This window comes from Salvia splendens, chromosome 12 (genome assembly GCF_004379255.2).
Source record: "Salvia splendens isolate huo1 chromosome 12, SspV2, whole genome shotgun sequence".
NCBI classification, from domain to species: domain Eukaryota; kingdom Viridiplantae; phylum Streptophyta; class Magnoliopsida; order Lamiales; family Lamiaceae; genus Salvia; species Salvia splendens.
In genome coordinates this window covers 4,097,691-4,114,571 of record NC_056043.1, presented here as the reverse complement: position 1 = coordinate 4,114,571, position 16,881 = coordinate 4,097,691, and the positions used below count along the sequence as shown (strand labels likewise).

At 40.1% G+C, this 16,881-nt stretch overlaps 1 protein-coding gene across 1 annotated transcript; it reads left to right on the top strand.

Moving 5' to 3' along the window:
- The first annotated feature begins 8,050 nt into the window (after positions 1 to 8,050).
- Positions 8,051 to 11,855, top strand: LOC121758934 (glyceraldehyde-3-phosphate dehydrogenase GAPCP2, chloroplastic-like). Its single transcript, XM_042154370.1, has 15 exons — positions 8,051 to 8,110; positions 8,204 to 8,283; positions 8,856 to 8,941; positions 9,028 to 9,095; positions 9,194 to 9,232; positions 9,454 to 9,554; positions 9,888 to 10,000; positions 10,081 to 10,180; positions 10,254 to 10,400; positions 10,540 to 10,600; positions 10,712 to 10,809; positions 10,888 to 11,030; positions 11,125 to 11,208; positions 11,297 to 11,386; positions 11,496 to 11,855. Exons 2-15 carry the CDS (start codon positions 8,236 to 8,238, stop codon positions 11,548 to 11,550), a joined length of 1,233 nt encoding a protein of 410 aa, XP_042010304.1. The 5' UTR covers positions 8,051 to 8,110; positions 8,204 to 8,235; the 3' UTR covers positions 11,551 to 11,855.
- The last annotated feature ends 5,026 nt before the right edge of the window (positions 11,856 to 16,881 follow it).

Genomic DNA, 16,881 nt, shown 5'->3' with positions numbered 1-16,881 from the left:
TTATGAGGTAAACTTCTTTGACCGAACTCGGTCGTCCTAATTCGGCGAGGTTTATCGCGTGGATCGGACTTTCCCTTATTGCAGTTCGTTTCAGACGAAGTGCTTATTAAGCTGAATTGCGGTCTTGTATCCTCCTTGGAAGCTTGGACGCACAATCGTTGGCTTATTGCAGTTCGTTTCAGACGGACTGCTTGTTAAGCTGAATTGTGGTCTTATATCCTCCTTAGAAGCTTGGACTCACAATAGTCTTTAATAATCGATCTAAAAAGGGGATCAGTCTTTAAAGAACGATATACCTTGGTACCATTTGTAAGAGACGACAAGCACATAGAGACAAAACACATAGAGAAAAAATGAAAAAGACGAAAGAAAAAACTTTAAACTTTTTATAAAACGACAAGGAAAAGGTACAAGTAAAAACAAACAAATAAAAACATGTACCCCTATGACCGAACTAGACACAAGACAGACTGACCGGACTTTGTCTCTTACAAGTGGAACTTCTTGAGGTTGGAGACGTGCCATGTTCGGGGTACTTGTTCTCCTGACATGTGAGTCAATTTATAAGACCCTTTGCCGAGGACTTCTGACACCCGATACGGACCCTCCCATGTGGGTTCGAGTTTGCCCAGCTTTTCTGCTCGGCTTACTTCGTTGTTTCTCAAGACGAGATCTCCCACTTGAAATTGAAACTTTTTCACCCTTTGGTTATAATACCGGGCTACTTGCTCCTTATACTTGGCTGCTTTTATGCACGCCAATTCTCTTCTTTCTTCGGCGAGATCTAGTTCGGCTCTCAATCCGTCGTCATTCATTTCTGAGGAGAAATTTAGAGTTCGGGGACTGGGTACGCCGATCTCCACCGGAATTACGGCTTCAGTGCCGTACACCAGACTATACGGGGTTTCACCGTTGGAGGTTTTGGGTGTAGTTCGGTAGGACCACAGGACTTGAGGGAGATTTTCTACCCATTGTCCTTTGGCTTGTTCTAACCGAGCTTTTAACCCTTTCACCAGAATCCGGTTCGTTACTTCCGTTTGTCCGTTTGCTTGGGGATGGGAGACCGAAGTGAACCGCTGTTGAATGTTCAGCTCTTGGCACCAATTCTTGAACGTCTTGTCGGTGAACTGAGTCCCATTATCCGAGATGAGGATGTGGGGTATGCCAAATCGGCACACTATGTTCTTCCAGACGAAGTCCAATGCCTTTGAGCTCGTTATCGTAGCTAATGGTTCAGCCTCCACCCACTTCGTGAAGTAGTCCACGGCAACGATAAGGAATTTCATTTGCCGAGGAGCTTGAGGAAGTGGTCCCACTATGTCTATGCCCCATTGCATGAAAGGCCAAGGGCTTTGCATAGTGTATAGATCGGTCTGCGGCATCCTTGGGACATTTGCATGAATTTGGCACTTCGTACACTTCTTGACGAGCTGCACTGCCTCTTGTACCATGGTTGGCCAATAATATCCCCATCTCAGAACTTTTTTAGCTAAAGCTCTGGCTCCGATGTGGCTACCGCACGATCCTTCATGAACTTCTCTGAGGATGTAGTCCGTCTCTTCTGGTCCTACGCACCGCAATAACGGCTGGAGGTAAGACTTTCTAAAGAGGACTCCTTCATGAAGTTCGTACCGAAGTGCTCGGCATGTGATCTTCCGAGCTTCTCTCTTATCCTCGGGCAATTGTCCTTGATCCAGATACTGCAAGATCGGCGTCATCCAGTTCGGCGAGCTGGATACTGAATGTACCTCGGCTTCATCAATGCTTCGATGCATTAATTCTTCCGCCTTTGAGCTCGGATCTGAGGCCAACTTACTTAAGGTATCTGCTCGGCTATTTTCTGCTCTGGGAATGCGGATTATCCGAAAATAGGAGAAACTTTGGCTGATGCTTTGCGCTTTGTCCAAATACTTCTTCATTCTCTCGTCACGGGCTTCACTTGTACCCAACATGTGATTTACTATGACTTGTGAATCACAATGGACTTTGAGAGATTTGACGAGCAGACTTTGCGCTAACTGGAGTCCGGCCAGGAGGGCTTCGTACTCGGCTTCATTATTAGTAGTGGGGAATAGGAACCGAAGTGAGTAGGTTACCTCGTGTCCGTCGGGAGCGACAAGTAAAATACCAGCTCCACTTCCCATCTTGTTTGAAGCTCCATCTACGAATCCGCTCCAGCAGTCCGGCGGCTCTACTTCGGATTCCAAGGGCTGTGCTAGTTCGGTATTGGCAGAATTCTTCTGTTCGGCAATAACAGGAATTGCTTGATCGAACTTTGCTTCTGCAAGAAAATCTGCCAAGGCTTGTCCCTTGATGGCTTTCCGAGGTAGATATTCAATTGTGTGCTCTCCCAACTCTATAGCCCACTTGGCGATTCTGCCTGATGCTTCTGGTTTGGTCAACACTTGCCGAAGTGGCAGATCAGTTAAGACGCATACCTTGTGAGCATAGAAGTATGGCCGCAGTCTCCTTGCTGCATTTACTAATGCCAGAGCAATCTTTTCCAGTGGTTGATACCTTGTTTCTGGACCTCTTAATGCTCGGCTTGTAAAGTAGATGGGAAGCTGCTTTAGGCCTTCTTCTCGTACAAGCACCGCGCTGATGGTTTGATCCGATGCCGCTAAGTATAAGAATATTACTTCGGCTTCGGCTGGAGCAGAGAGCATAGGAAGCTCGGCTAGATAACTTTTGAGCTCGTCAAAGGCCTTTTTCTGCTCGGCTCCCCACTCGAACTTTGGTGCCTTTTTCAACACCTTGAAGAACGGCAGTTGCTTTTCGGCTGCTTGGGAAAGGAATCGATTCAGTGCGGCTAGACATCCGGTTAGCCTTTGCACGTCATGTATGGACTTCGGCATTGCCATGTTCTGAACGACTTGAACTTTTGAGGGGTTTGCCTTGAGTCCGTCCTTTGAAACCCAACAACCCAGAAACTTTCCCGAATCTACCAAAAAGGTACACTTTTGGGGATTAAGTTTGAGGTTGGCTTTCTTGAGCACGTTGAGAGTGGACTTGAGGTTGTGCTCGTACTCCGAAGTGCTTTTGCTTTTGACGACTATATCGTCAACATACACTTCGACCTCCTTTCCAATCAGGTGCCGAAAAAGCTTGTCTACCATCCTTTGATAAGTGGCTCCGGCATTCTTTAAACCGAATGGCATCTTTTTATAAGCGAAAATGCCGAAATCAGTAATGAAGGCCGTTTTTGAAGCGTCAATCTCATCCATTAAAACTTGATGGTATCCTTTGTACAGATCGAGAAAACAAAAAATTTCAAAGCCTATCAAAGCTTCTACTTTTTTATCTATGTTCGGAAGGGGATAGCAATCTTTGGGACAGTGCTTATTTAGATCGGTGAAATCTATGCACATCCGCCATCCTCCTTCCTTTTTCTTGATCATGACAGGATTGGCCACCCACGAAGGATACTTCACTTCGAATAACACATCCGCCTTCAATAATTGACGGACTTCGTCATGGATGACTTGACTTCGTTCTGCCGCAAAGAGTCTTTGCTTCTGTTTTATCGGCCGGACTGAAGGATCAATATTTAACCGATGAGTGATTACCTCGGGGGGCACTCCGGTCATGTCCAACGGAGACCATGCAAAGACGTCTTTATACTCCTTGAGGAGCTGGATGGTTTTTTCCCGAAGTAGGGGCGTTCCCGCGAAACCGATCTTAACCGTTCTGGATGGATCGTCTTCGTACAGCTGAACTGTCATCGAGTTCGGCTCCGGTATGACTTCGGTCATCGCCTCTGACTCCGGCTGCTGTGATTGCTATGCTTGGTGGTGCCGATCTGACTGCTCGGCACTTCTTAGCGCAATTTGCAGACATTCCTTTGCTCTCTTTTGGTCACCTCGGATGACCGCTATCCCTCCTTTAGTAGGGATCTTGATGGTGAGGTGATAGGTGGAGCAAACGGCCCGAACTGTGTTGAGCCAGTCTCTTCCCAGGATGACGTTGTACGGGGACCGAGCTTTCACCACGAAAAACTCAATCATCGTACTGGAGCTAGTAGGCGCTTTCCCCACCGTGATCGGAAGGCTGATAATACCTTCAGGGCGGGTGTCCTCCTGAGTGAAGCTCTTCAGGGGAAGCGGAGCCGGACTGAGCCGAGCTGGGTCCACTTCCAGTTTGTCGAAGCACTCTTTAAAAAGAATGCTAACCGACGCTCCTGTATCCACAAACACCCTGTGGATCAGTTTGTTTGCCACTCCGGCTTGGATGACAATGGCGTCTTGGTGAGGAGAGATGGCCGGGACGGGATCAGCAGCCGAGAACGTAATCACTTCGTCCTGCTTCAGCCTTTTATGCGTTGGCTCCTCTCGATTGGAGCCTCTGCGCTCTGACTTTAGGGACGACTTGGTCTTCCCGGCAGGGAGCGCGTCAATAGTCTGGATTACTCCATCATATTGCGGCTCGTCATCGTCTTCGGGATCCGGCTGCCTTTTCGGATCCTGAGGAGCGCAGTTCGCACCACTCTGCTTTTTATTCTTCTTTGGCTGCTTACTTCGGTATTTTTTCAATGTCCCTGCCTTCACAAGAACATCGATGCCTGCAGCCAAGTTTCTGCACTCCTCAGTATCGTGACCGTGGTCTTGATGGTAGGAGCAGTAGTTATCCTGTGGTCGGCGCGCGGCTGATTTCGTCATCCGCTTTGGCTTTTCGAACAGGTCAGAGTGCAGTTCGAAAATTTCCGCTCTCGGCTTGTTCAGCGGTACGAACTGAGCGGGCGGCTTCTCGGGATTGAGACGAGGTCCCAATCTGTCTTGCACCGGAGCCCTTTGAATTCTTTCAAATGGAGTCCGGCGAGGATGCCCCTGATCGCTATGATCGGGCTTCCTTCTGTCTCCTCGGGACGATGAGCTGTCTAACGACCGTTTGCGACGGTCTGCCTCATCGGCCCGGGAGTACTGGTCCGCAATGTCCCACATTTCCTGAGCTGTCTGCGGACCGCACTCAACGAGCTTCCTGTAGAGAGCTCCGGGCAAGATTCCATTTTGGAATGCCGAGATGACAAGCAGATCGTTGAGATCGTCTACTTGCAGGCATTCCTTGTGGAATCTTGTCATAAAGTCGCTGATTTTTTCGTCGCGACCTTGACGAATGGAAAGCAGCTGAGCCGAAGTGATTCGGGCTTCCGCTTTCTGAAAGAACCTCCTGTGGAAGGCATCCATTAGATCTCGGTAAGATCTGATGCTGCCCTGGGGGAGGCTATCGAACCACCTTCTCGCGTTCCCGATGAGCAGCTCGGGAAACAGCTTGCACATGTGGACCTCGTTGAGACCCTGGTTCGCCATGTTATATTGATAGCGCCCCAAGAAATCGTGAGGGTCCACGAGCCCGTCGTAAGTCATCGACGGAGTTCGGTAGTTCTGTGGTAGGGGAGTTCGGGTGATGTCGTCCGAGAACGGAGTCTTCAGTGCTCCGTACACGGCGAATCCGATATCTCGTCGGTATGGAGGAGATTGAGTTCTCCTGTGACTCCGGTACCGAGGAGGAGCTGGAATATGTGGGGGAGGGGGATTCTTTCTCCTGGGAGATGCGACACTACTGCGGTAGTGACTTTCTTGTGCGGAGGGAGAAGGAGAATCCGTCGTTTTCGTCTCCGGCTGCTTTTGGCTTTTTCGCAGGAAGGTTAAGAATTCCTCCTGCTTTTCAGCCAAAAACTGCTTGACAGCCTCATTCAAATCGGGCTGCTGGGAAGACTCAGTGGGACGATTTTTGGAGCGGCTTGTTCCTTCGCCATGAGAACTGGTGGTGGATTTATCCCTAGGCTGTTTTCCCGACCTATGGGATGGATTGGCTTCCTCCTGGTTCTCACGGGCTGGAATGCGGGTATTCTGCGATCTGGTATGCATTTTTTGGGTGGAAAAAATGGATCAAAAATTCGCTTTATCACAAATTTTGTTCTCTGCTTCCCACAGACGGCGCCAGTGATGATTCCGCGAATTATTGATGTTAGTAAATGCTGGTAGAGAATTATGACACAATGAATTTACGTGGTTCGATTTACTGAGGTAAATCTACGTCCACGGGGAGAAATGAGGGCAGGTTTGTATTGCTTGATCTGCGAAAATACAGCTTACAACACAGACTTGCTATATGCTATTTTATCTCTAGAGAGCTTAACCCTTTTCTATCTGATCTAAGTTCTATTTATACATTGAACTAGGATCGTGGTTTGCAGCCCCACTAACAAGATCGTGGGTGAGCAATAACTGCTCAATAACTGCTTCATACCACTAAATAGATCGTGGGTATAGTGGAGGTCGTGGAGGCCTTTCATGAGTCCACTAACTCCTAGTTCGGTCGAATGCTGAGACCGAACTGCTGGACTTTACCGATCAACTCTTGCCGATCTGAGAGGAGAGCTTGACTGGTCGGCTTTTACCGAGCTGTAGGCTGAGTCCGAACTCTTTGGTCGTGCCGAACTCTTTGGTCGTGCCGAACAGATACTCTTTCTTGGGCTCTGGGCTGATGGGCCGTCACTGTTATTGGGCTTGCCATTAGGGTTTAGTTCGTACCCCATCACACTCTTTCCATTTTTAGTAAAAAATTTCACCTACAGCCATCATTTTTGACTTTCCTATACACTCATTCCTTAATCTCCGAGCCGAAAAGGAAATGAGCGAGTAGCCCGGGACAGAGGGAGTAGTATGTTTACGAGCAAACAGTATTGTGAGTTGAAAAGTGCGACTTTGATTTTGCTATTATATGGTTGTTGGACCACGTGAGGAGTTTGGTGAGTCTACCTACTATGAATCAACTACATCACCTAAACTAACCCTTTCCATTTATGATAAATAAAAAATAAAGTTCAATAATAAAATAAAATTTAAAAAAATTTAAGCTCCATATGTAGTTAATTTGTTCTATGTCAACATTACACTTGTAATTATGACGAGTGACGTCCATGTCCTCAACTATATTTAGGAATACTATATATATCCCTTTATTGTAAACTAAAATAATTAGAAATAAATCAAGTATAGTTTGAAATCAAGATGTCACTCAACTTAAGTGACAAGATGTTCTTTCTAATCAATTATTCACGAGCTCCGAATACATCACATGTAAAGCATGTATTAGCTCTAACCAGGGGTGAATGCAGAAATAAACATTAGTAAGGGCTATATTTTCAAAATATAGTTTAAAAATGTTTTTCTAGGTAATTTATGTGATTAATAAGGGCTTTAATATAAATATAGGTATAAAATAGGAATAAATTATAAAAATTTATTAAAAAAATGTCAAAAAAAATAATTCATTAAGGGCTAAAGCCCCACCATTTGTCTATGTGGGTCCGCCCATGACACTAACAGTAGTTATGTTAAATATCTTAAGTTCTTAAGTGTACTTTTACATATGATCAAGCACACACCCACTTTTTTCATAAGATTTTTTTACAATTTAAGGCTGGCAAAATTTGGAAAAAATTATATCGAGAATAGGGTTATTTTTTGTGAACTTTATGTTTCAAATTAATATTCGAAAATATGAAATCTTTTCGTCCTATATAAATTAAGAAAACTAGTAGTAGTAGTAGTAACTTTTTCTTATTGCGGTTAATTATTGAGTAATCGGTTAACCGCTTTAAATTTGAATATCAATCCTTAAATTTTGTTTGTTCAGCTTCTAATATATTAGTTGAATGGAATCAATCGATTATAAATCAAAATTTTGTGTTATAGCAAATGATTGATTAATCGCACTAGGTTTATTTTAGTTAGCACCGTCAGAAATATTTGTCTTCTAAAATGAGACCAAAAAAAGGGCGAAAAGAAAATGGGAAAAGATCCAGTGGGCCCCAGATGATTCCGACGTGGCAACCAAGAAGGCGCTCAAAACGACAAAGCCACCCACGGAAGAAAAAGCAACAGTTTCAGGCTCATTATGGGCCTTGAGGGTGGGCTCCATTGTGGTTAGCTTGACCCAATGAAAAAGAAACAGTGATGGCGACGGGAGATACGGCGTCGTTTTGTTGAATTTTCCTCAATTTCGACACGAGCCTAATAAACTCCGCCTCTTCCATTTCCTTGAGCATATTTAACAAGTTGCCCACCTCTTCTCCTCAAAAGCCAAAGCCCCTTCTCATTTTTCTAGGGTTCTGCTGTTCATTTCTCTCCTCTCTTCTCTCTCTCTATATCTATATTTATATTTATATATAGAAGAATACACAAGCATTTCTTTTTGTTAGGTTTTCGCAGTGAAGAGTTGGTTGCTGGAGAAATGGCCTTGTCTTCTTCGCTCCTTATCCGTCCCTGCGACCGATCCAAGGTTCGGTGTTTGTTTTATTTTTTTTTGTTCTCTGTAAGATCGAGCTCAAATCAGCTGTTTCGCAATTCTTTCTAGTTGTTTTGAACCCCAAGATGCTTTTTATGCACTTTGATTGTATCGAATTGATTGATTAAATATGTTTTCGTTGAAAAATTGGTTCTGGCAGTACAAATGTACAAATTGGACAATTTTCTGGATTTTTCGTTTCTGTAATTTTTGCCCGATTTGGAGTTGGTTGTGTTTTGAATTTTCAAGTATTGAGAAATGTAAAGATTAGGGTGATTGGATTTGCGATTTGTAGCACTGGTAGGAAGTGATGGAATTCAAGTGATGGCTAATGATTTCATTCCTGTAAATCTCTTCGTGTTTGGGCAGCCTAAGATTTAGCCTGCTTTGTACATGAACTCGATGTCCATGCATGGTATAGTTTGTAGCTTCGTAAGTTGGATTTTGTTATGTTCTGCTTAAGTAGTAGTACTTGTTACTTTCTGTCTTGATTGCTCTATTTGTATTTGATGCATAGCGGGATGTTCATTTATACAATCTCTAATGTCTAATTGCATCATTTGCAGGCATCCTTCGGCCTTAATGCTAATGCTGTCAACCTTCGGTCAAGTATATTCGGGGCTAATTTGCCAGTGGAGTCTTTCCCACTACAGTTCAGTGAATGTTTTCAATGTTAACTCATTAATGTTATCATTATTTGGGTTACATCTCAAATGACACTTAATTTGGAACTTGTAGGAAAATTTGTGCCCGCACTGTTTGTCCTATTAAAGCAACAGCGACAGAAGTACCTCCCACCATCCTTAGTAAGCCCTATACACTTTCTTCTTTTCTTTTTCTAGATTTCAGTTTATGTTTTGTTTTGTCTGTTTGATAAGCTGCTTCCTATGCTTTACTGATTCAGAGTCACGGAGCAGTGGGAAAACCAAGGTTGGCATCAATGGTAAGCTTAGCCTTAATATGATTCTTCTTATATTTTCATGTATATAACTGCTCTTTCTTATCGTTTCTTATCGTTTCTTATCGTTGCTCTGATTTTTTTAATAGTTAATTCATGTTTTCCTATCCTTTATACGTCTACAAGAAGTTTATCATTCCACATGCTATTTTCAGGATTCTTTCTGCTTGCATACGAGTATGACTGAACTGCTTGGTATAATGCAGGTTTTGGGCGGATTGGAAGAATAGTTTTAAGGATAGCATCTTTCAGGGATGATATCGAGGTGGTAGCTGTTAATGATCCTTTCATTGATGTGAAATACATGGTCAGTTTCCTTGCTCAGCTTCATTTCCATTCTTGACCTGATTGTTAGATTAGCTAAACCCAATTCTGATTCTGCATTCAAATGGCTGAACTATTCTCATTGTGGTTGATTGTTGAATGTTTTTATTTAACGATTGGATTTTTAAAATTTTTTACTGGACAAATTTGGAGGCAGAATAGATGCTTGTAACGTAATGATAGACATGGGCCAATTTGTAAATGTTTCTAGGATGGTAAATGTTTAATGGTAACAAGCATTGGAATAGCAATACCTTTGGACATATATGTTTATAGTAGATTACTTCTGGAGTGTGATCTTAGCAATATGTTACAGGCGTACATGTTCAAGTATGATTCTACTCATGGACCTTTCAAGGGGACCATCCGAGTTATTGATGAATCCACTTTGGAAATCAATGGAAAGCAGATCAAAGTAACCAACAAAAGGTATTACCATATATTGCAATTAGTTACCACCCTAGAACCAGCACACTAAGGTGTACTAACTCCCAATACTCCGACTAAAGGGACCCAGCAGATATTCCCTGGGGTGATCATGGAGCTGAGTATGTTATTGAGTCTTCTGGAGTCTTTACAACTGTTGAAAAGGCTTCAGCGCACAAGAAGGTTAGTACCAGTAAGATTCTTAACATGCCCCTTTTCATATGATGAACACTTCTAATTAAAGGTTGTTGTGTAGAGTGGTGCTAAGAAAGTTGTGATCTCAGCTCCTTCAGCCGATGCTCCTATGTTTGTCGTTGGTGTAAATGAAAATAATTACAAACCAAACATGGATGTTGTTTCCAATGCTAGCTGCACCACCAATTGCCTTGCTCCTCTTGCCAAGGTTCTTAAGAAATCCAAGTTCTTCTCTATTGTAGATTATCCTTTAGTTTGTATGAGTTTTCAGGAGCAGCTTCTTTTCAATATTGTGGCATGCAATCATTCATCATCTACTATTCTCTTACAATTTGCTAATTTTGCAGGTAGTGCACGAAGAGTTTGGTATTGTAGAGGGTCTGATGACGACTGTCCATGCAACAACGGGTATGTGTTATGCCAGTAGCTGCTTCCATGCAGATTTTGAAATTTCACTTTTGCTCATAATTATCCTATCTATAGCCCTGCGTAATCTTAGTTCTCTTTGTTTATGTCCAGCCACACAGAAGACTGTTGATGGTCCTTCAATGAAGGACTGGAGGGGTGGTCGAGGAGCAGGGCAGAACATCATCCCTAGTTCAACTGGGGCTGCTAAGGTATTAGACAGTTATCAGTTTTGACACATTTAGTCCAGCAATTCTTCCATTTGCTTCTAATCTAAAATAAAATTTCAGGCTGTTGGAAAAGTTCTTCCAGAGCTTAACGGTAAGCTCACTGGAATGGCCTTCCGTGTCCCCACACCTAATGTCTCTGTTGTAGACTTAACTTGTCGTCTTGACAAAAGTGCTTCATATGAAGATGTTAAAGCAGCAATAAGGTATGAGAACCTCATCTCTGCTTTCAGATTTTTCTGTCTTTCTTTCCTTTGTGTATTTGTGGTACTCACAGAATTTATGTCTCTTAATATTCAGATATGCTGCGGAGGGTCCGCTGAAAGGCATTCTAGGATACACTGATGAAGATGTTGTCTCCAATGATTTTGTTGGTGACTCGAGGTATAATTTTCCCCTCTTATCTACATCCTTCTAGATGCTAGACTACCTTGTACTGGAACAGCACATAATTGTTGAACCTTAATTGTAGGTCAAGCATATTCGATGCCAACGCTGGAATGGGTCTTAGCAAATCATTCATGAAGCTAGTCTCCTGGTATGACAACGAGTGGGGTTACAGGTATGTCTCTCCTTCTCTCAGACAAGCGCACACACACACACACACACTCACATGATGTGTGTACAAGGCTGTGTATTCCGGTGCATGATGTGGCGTGTTTCTGTTGCAGTAACCGAGTGTTGGACCTGATTGAGCATATGGCCTTGGTGGCAGCAACCAAGTAAGAAGCAGCAGCTTGAAGGGGTCTTTGTTTTCGTTTTATGCTGGGAAAACGAGTTTTATACAAGGCAGTAGAAGCGACATTATGAATTTTAGGTTGCTTGAAAATGGAATTGTCTCATTAAATCAATTGTAGCCTCTTGAGATGGCTTTGAAATAATGTACCACTAATAGTAATGTATGTGAACTGTTGTGGAAGCACATGAATTGTTTTTTTGATGTTATGTTGCAGAGTCTTGGGACGCAACAGACAAGCTATGTGATTTTGTTTATTGACAACGGTTAGAGAATATTCTCTGTCGTGTGATAACTCCACTTTTTCTTAACGCCTACAACGAGTTCAAGACTCAAGTACTATTACAGATTGACAAATAAATGTGATTTAGAGCATCCACAATGACGGCGAGCGGACCGGCTAGCTGATCTCAGGTGCTCGCTGGTTCGCTTGCCGAACCATTGTAACCGGCGAGCGCCATTTCGGCGCAAAAATCGGCGAGCGCACGCCGATCTGCGAGCTCTGGGCGATGCGCTCGTTGGTCCGCTCGCCGCCATTGTTGGCTCCGGACCGGCGAGCGATTTTTTTATTTTTTATTTTTTTTTATTTTCGAAACACTATATATACGCGCTTTCGGCAACCGACATGATATGAGCTATTACTTGGCGGATGGGATATACCTAGGTGGCCCGTATTTGTGAAGACGATCATATGCGCATCAGATGAGAGGAAGGCCTACTTTGCGGAACGGCAGGAGTCGGCGCGCAAGGACGTGGAGCGCGCATTTGGTGTGCTTCAGTCTCGATGGGAGGCAATTAGGGGTCCAACGCGTTTGTGGCATATCGACTGAATTGCTGATATAATGTACGCTTGTATTATCATGCACAACATGATTGTCGAAGATGAAGGTGTACAACTGACTAGTTGGGCCAACGACGATAATGAAGCCGGTCCAAGCCACGACATGACCGCCCCCAACGTACGAAGTGGGGTCCCGCAGGATGAAGCCGGCCTCTTCCAAGCACATGCCGACATACGCCAAACGGATGCTCATATTCGACTCCAAAAGGATTTAATTGAAGAGTTGTGGGCGCGGAGGACTGCACGGCGTTAGTTTTTTTTTATTATGTAATTTTTTTAAATGTATTTTTTTTAATTTAAATAAAATTATTAGATTTTCCTGTATCTGTGTCGTCAATTTAATTCCGTATTTTGTGTGATTGTCAATTATTCAGTTTATATAATTTTGAGTGATGTGGCTAGGCTATTGATAGGCTATTGTTGGGCTATTTGCTTGTCCTGATGATGTGCCAGAAGGATTTTTAGTGCTGATGATGTGGCAGGAGGAGTTTGTGGCTGGGCTATGGTTGGGCTATTGCTGGGCGAAAGCCATTGTGGATGCTCTTACAGCGAGTTATCCAACGATGCTTATTTATCTACTCCCTTTGTTCCACTTTAGGCGTTTCATTTGAGTTCGACACGAGTTTTAAGTATAAAAGAAAATTGGTGAAAAAAGATAGTGGAATGCGAGTTCTAATTTTATATATTAGTTTTATAATAAAATGTGAGTGGAAAAAAGTTATTGAATGTGTGGCCTATTAATATTTTTGAAATATTTCAATCGTGACTTCTAAAGTGGGACGTAGAGAGTATTTTTCTAGGTACGAGGGAAATTGGGACAAGCCTCGGGTTATTAATTTTTATTAGGAATTAAAAAAAAAGTGGAGTTATTGTACACGATAAAAGTGTTTTAATGCAAAAATTACTAAATAGAAACAAAGAGAAAAATTACTTAGGCCATGTTTGGTTGTCAGGATTCTGTCTGGGAAAGTAATCTGATTTATTAAAGTTTAATTTACTGTGTTTGTTTCGGTTTTTAATCAAATTGTGAAAGTAATCAGAATCCCAAGAATAATGAAAGCTAGTACAATATTCCAGGATTCTGAATCCTAACTTTTCTTAATTATTATTTTTCGCAGTTTTAGGATTCTTAGATATTTAATGTAATATAATATAGTTTTATTATTATTATTATTATTATTATTTATAATGTTTTGAAAATAATTTAAAATTATAAATTGTACTGAATTTCAGTATAATAAATAACCATGATTAAAATTATCATAATCATAACTATATTTTATAATATTTCATAATAGATTAGTAATCAATAATTTATTAAGTAACTAATATATAATTATATAATATAAATCGTATAATAAATAATAAATATTATATTTTATAAATTAATAATTAATCAATAAAGTCGTAGTAAAATTTTAAATTATAGTAAAATTTATTCAATTATAATATCCGTAAATATTATAATTATAATAATAATAATATTAATTATTATAATAAATGAGTATAATACTCCATGTAACTATAATTACAATTATATAGATAATCCATATTTAAACTATTTATTGTAACAATATAATTATTATTATTTGTAATTAAGTAATTTATTAAAAAAATTATATTATTATTATTTTTATTTTTTATAAATAAAAAAATAATAAGTATATTTTTAGTTTGGTGTTTAAATTAAATATAAATTTAAAATCTTGATATTCTCCAAACACAGGAAAGTAAAGTTACTAGGAATCATATTTCCGGGATTCATTTTCCTTACTAACTTTACTTTTTCATCAACCAAACATGACCTTAAAGTAATTTTAGTAGATTAATAATATAATATGATTTAAAAAAAACATAAGTGGATTAATTTTGATTGACGTACAAAATGTCTATTTTAAAAAACAAATGGAGTATCATCTATTGCATTTTCTTTTAAATAAGTTTCTCTTATGGTTGTTTAATGATAATTTCCTCATTATTGTGTATGCAAATGCAAATGCAATGCAAGCTAATTCCATCTCTTTTGAGATCTATGCACGAATGCTTATTTGAGGTGGCTGCATTTAAAAAGAATAACCGAAAAATGAGTCCATTATCATTTAATATAAAATCATGGGAAGTGATTATCAATTGAATTAAAACAAGCTTAATGGAGTACCTTTTTTTCTTGAATTTGTGCAAGTTTGGCCTCTATAAAAAGGCAATGCGTGTACGTGATTCAAATATAACCTCAAAATACGTGTGTATTATGGTTTGGTTGAAGAATAGTTAATACCCGAAGTTAAAAGTCTCGAATTCAAGTCTATCGTGACCAAAGGTCAAGCTAGGAATTTAACGTTGGGGGCCCAAAATGTTGTCAATAACTGTGGGTGTTTTTATGTTGATGTTGCCTATAGCCATTGTATAGCATTGGCAGTAGAATTTCCACTTGAAAAGTAAAATGCGGAAAATAAAATTGAAGAACTCTTGAAGACTACATTGTGATTGATTTGAGTTACCTTTGAGATACATTGTACATCTCTATTTATAGGACTAGAGAAGTAAATCTGGCTAGCGACTTATGAACTTGGGACTCTACCATAATAATGATATATTCCCTTGAGACCCTAAAAATACTCTTTTCCACAGTATTGAGACTCTCAAATACTTCTAATACTGCGAAAATGTCAATTGTACCAAAATTTGTAATTATAATTGTTGTAGAAATATAATACTACATAATTATAACATTGGTGGAGTCAGTGGCGGATCCAGGATCCGGAAACGGAGGGGGCGGAATATATAGTATTAGCTTGATTTAGTGCGGACATGGCTATTTCTTTTGTTGTTCGGGGCGACGCCGGAGGCAAATGGAAGGGGCGAACATGGTAATTTTACATCCCGATAAGGGAAAAATAGTCGCACGGAGGGGGCGACCGCCCCCTCCTGCCCCCCCTAGATCCGCCACTGGGTGGAGTGGCTATATATGCCCCCCACCCCAAAGGATGGCTTCGCCCTTGAACGTGACACAATCTTTTAAATTTCTGACTATTTATCCATCGAAACGAATAATACTCCACTCATGTGGTTGAGAATCTAGAGATTGACTTGTATGTTACTCCATTTAAGATAAACGCATCAATGGATTATGGTATGGATAACCCAAAATCGAGTCCATAAGATATTAATTTAAGCTACAAATGGAGATTAGTTCTGTTAATATGTTTTCATTCATTTCATAATTCCAAAGTCTCTCTTACATACACATAAGGCATAAGGGTGGCTTCTATACTTCTATATATATAATTGTTAAAATTAAATTAATCGATTTCAATATAGAAAAATACCACTCCACTTCCATTCTATTATAGTTAAAGGCATTTTTATGGACATGAAAAATGATGTTAAATGAGTTAAGTAGAGATAATAAAATAGGGAAAAATAAAGTAGAAAGATGAAAAGAGAATAAAATATGATAGATAATAAAGTAAGAGATATAAATGTATTACTTTTGCTAAAAAGAAAAATGACTCACATATAATATGAGTGTCCAAAAGGGAATATGACTTACCATATGTCATAGAAAGTACTGCACAATTATTTCATTTTTATTAGGATTTGAAGTGGTAGGAAAAAATAAATCCAAGTAAATGGCCATATGGAATAGAGAGAGTAGAATGTACTCCCTCCGTTCCATGTTAATAGAGTCATTTTACTATTTCGGAAAGTTCCAAGTTAACTGAGTCATTTCTATTTTTGGCAAAATGTAACCATCTCTCTTACTTTATTCTCTCTTCATCTCTCTTACTGTATTCTCTCTTCATATCTCTTATTTTATTCACTATCCATTTAACACACTATTCTTAAACTTTATGCGAAAAGAAGCGTTTCTATTAACAAGGAACGAAGGGAGTACTATACTACACAATTATTGTGGTATTAAATTTTATTAGGATTAGAAGTGGAGTGAGTCATTGTAGGAAAAAATAAATCCAAGTAAATGGATATGAATACAAATGGAAGGGGGTAGGGGTTATGAGTATACGTATATAATTAATTTCTTTTATATAATTGAGAGTCAGTTAGTAGGACAATTATCAGTATTGTTCAGAAAATTTCGAGGGTGAAAGTTTTTAGAGTCTATTTTGCTTCAAGGGTGTGTTTAGATTAATGATTACCGACTATGAGTTAGTGGTTGGCATTATATAATAGAGTGAACTACATAAATAATACCTGATCTTTCACTTTCGCACATAAAAGGTACATGATCTTTATTTTATATCGTTTTTGGTATCTCATGACAAAAATAACCATAGGTACCAAACATGTGATTTTTTTGTTATGGAGAATATTTTTGGAAATTTCAATTAAATAGAACCAAATATGTGATTTTTTTTTCTTCCTTTCTTATTTCTTTTTTTCTTCTTTAGTTTATTCTTCTTTATTTTTTCTTCATTTTCTTCTTTCTTTTTAGTATTTTATCTTCCTTTCTTCTTTCTTT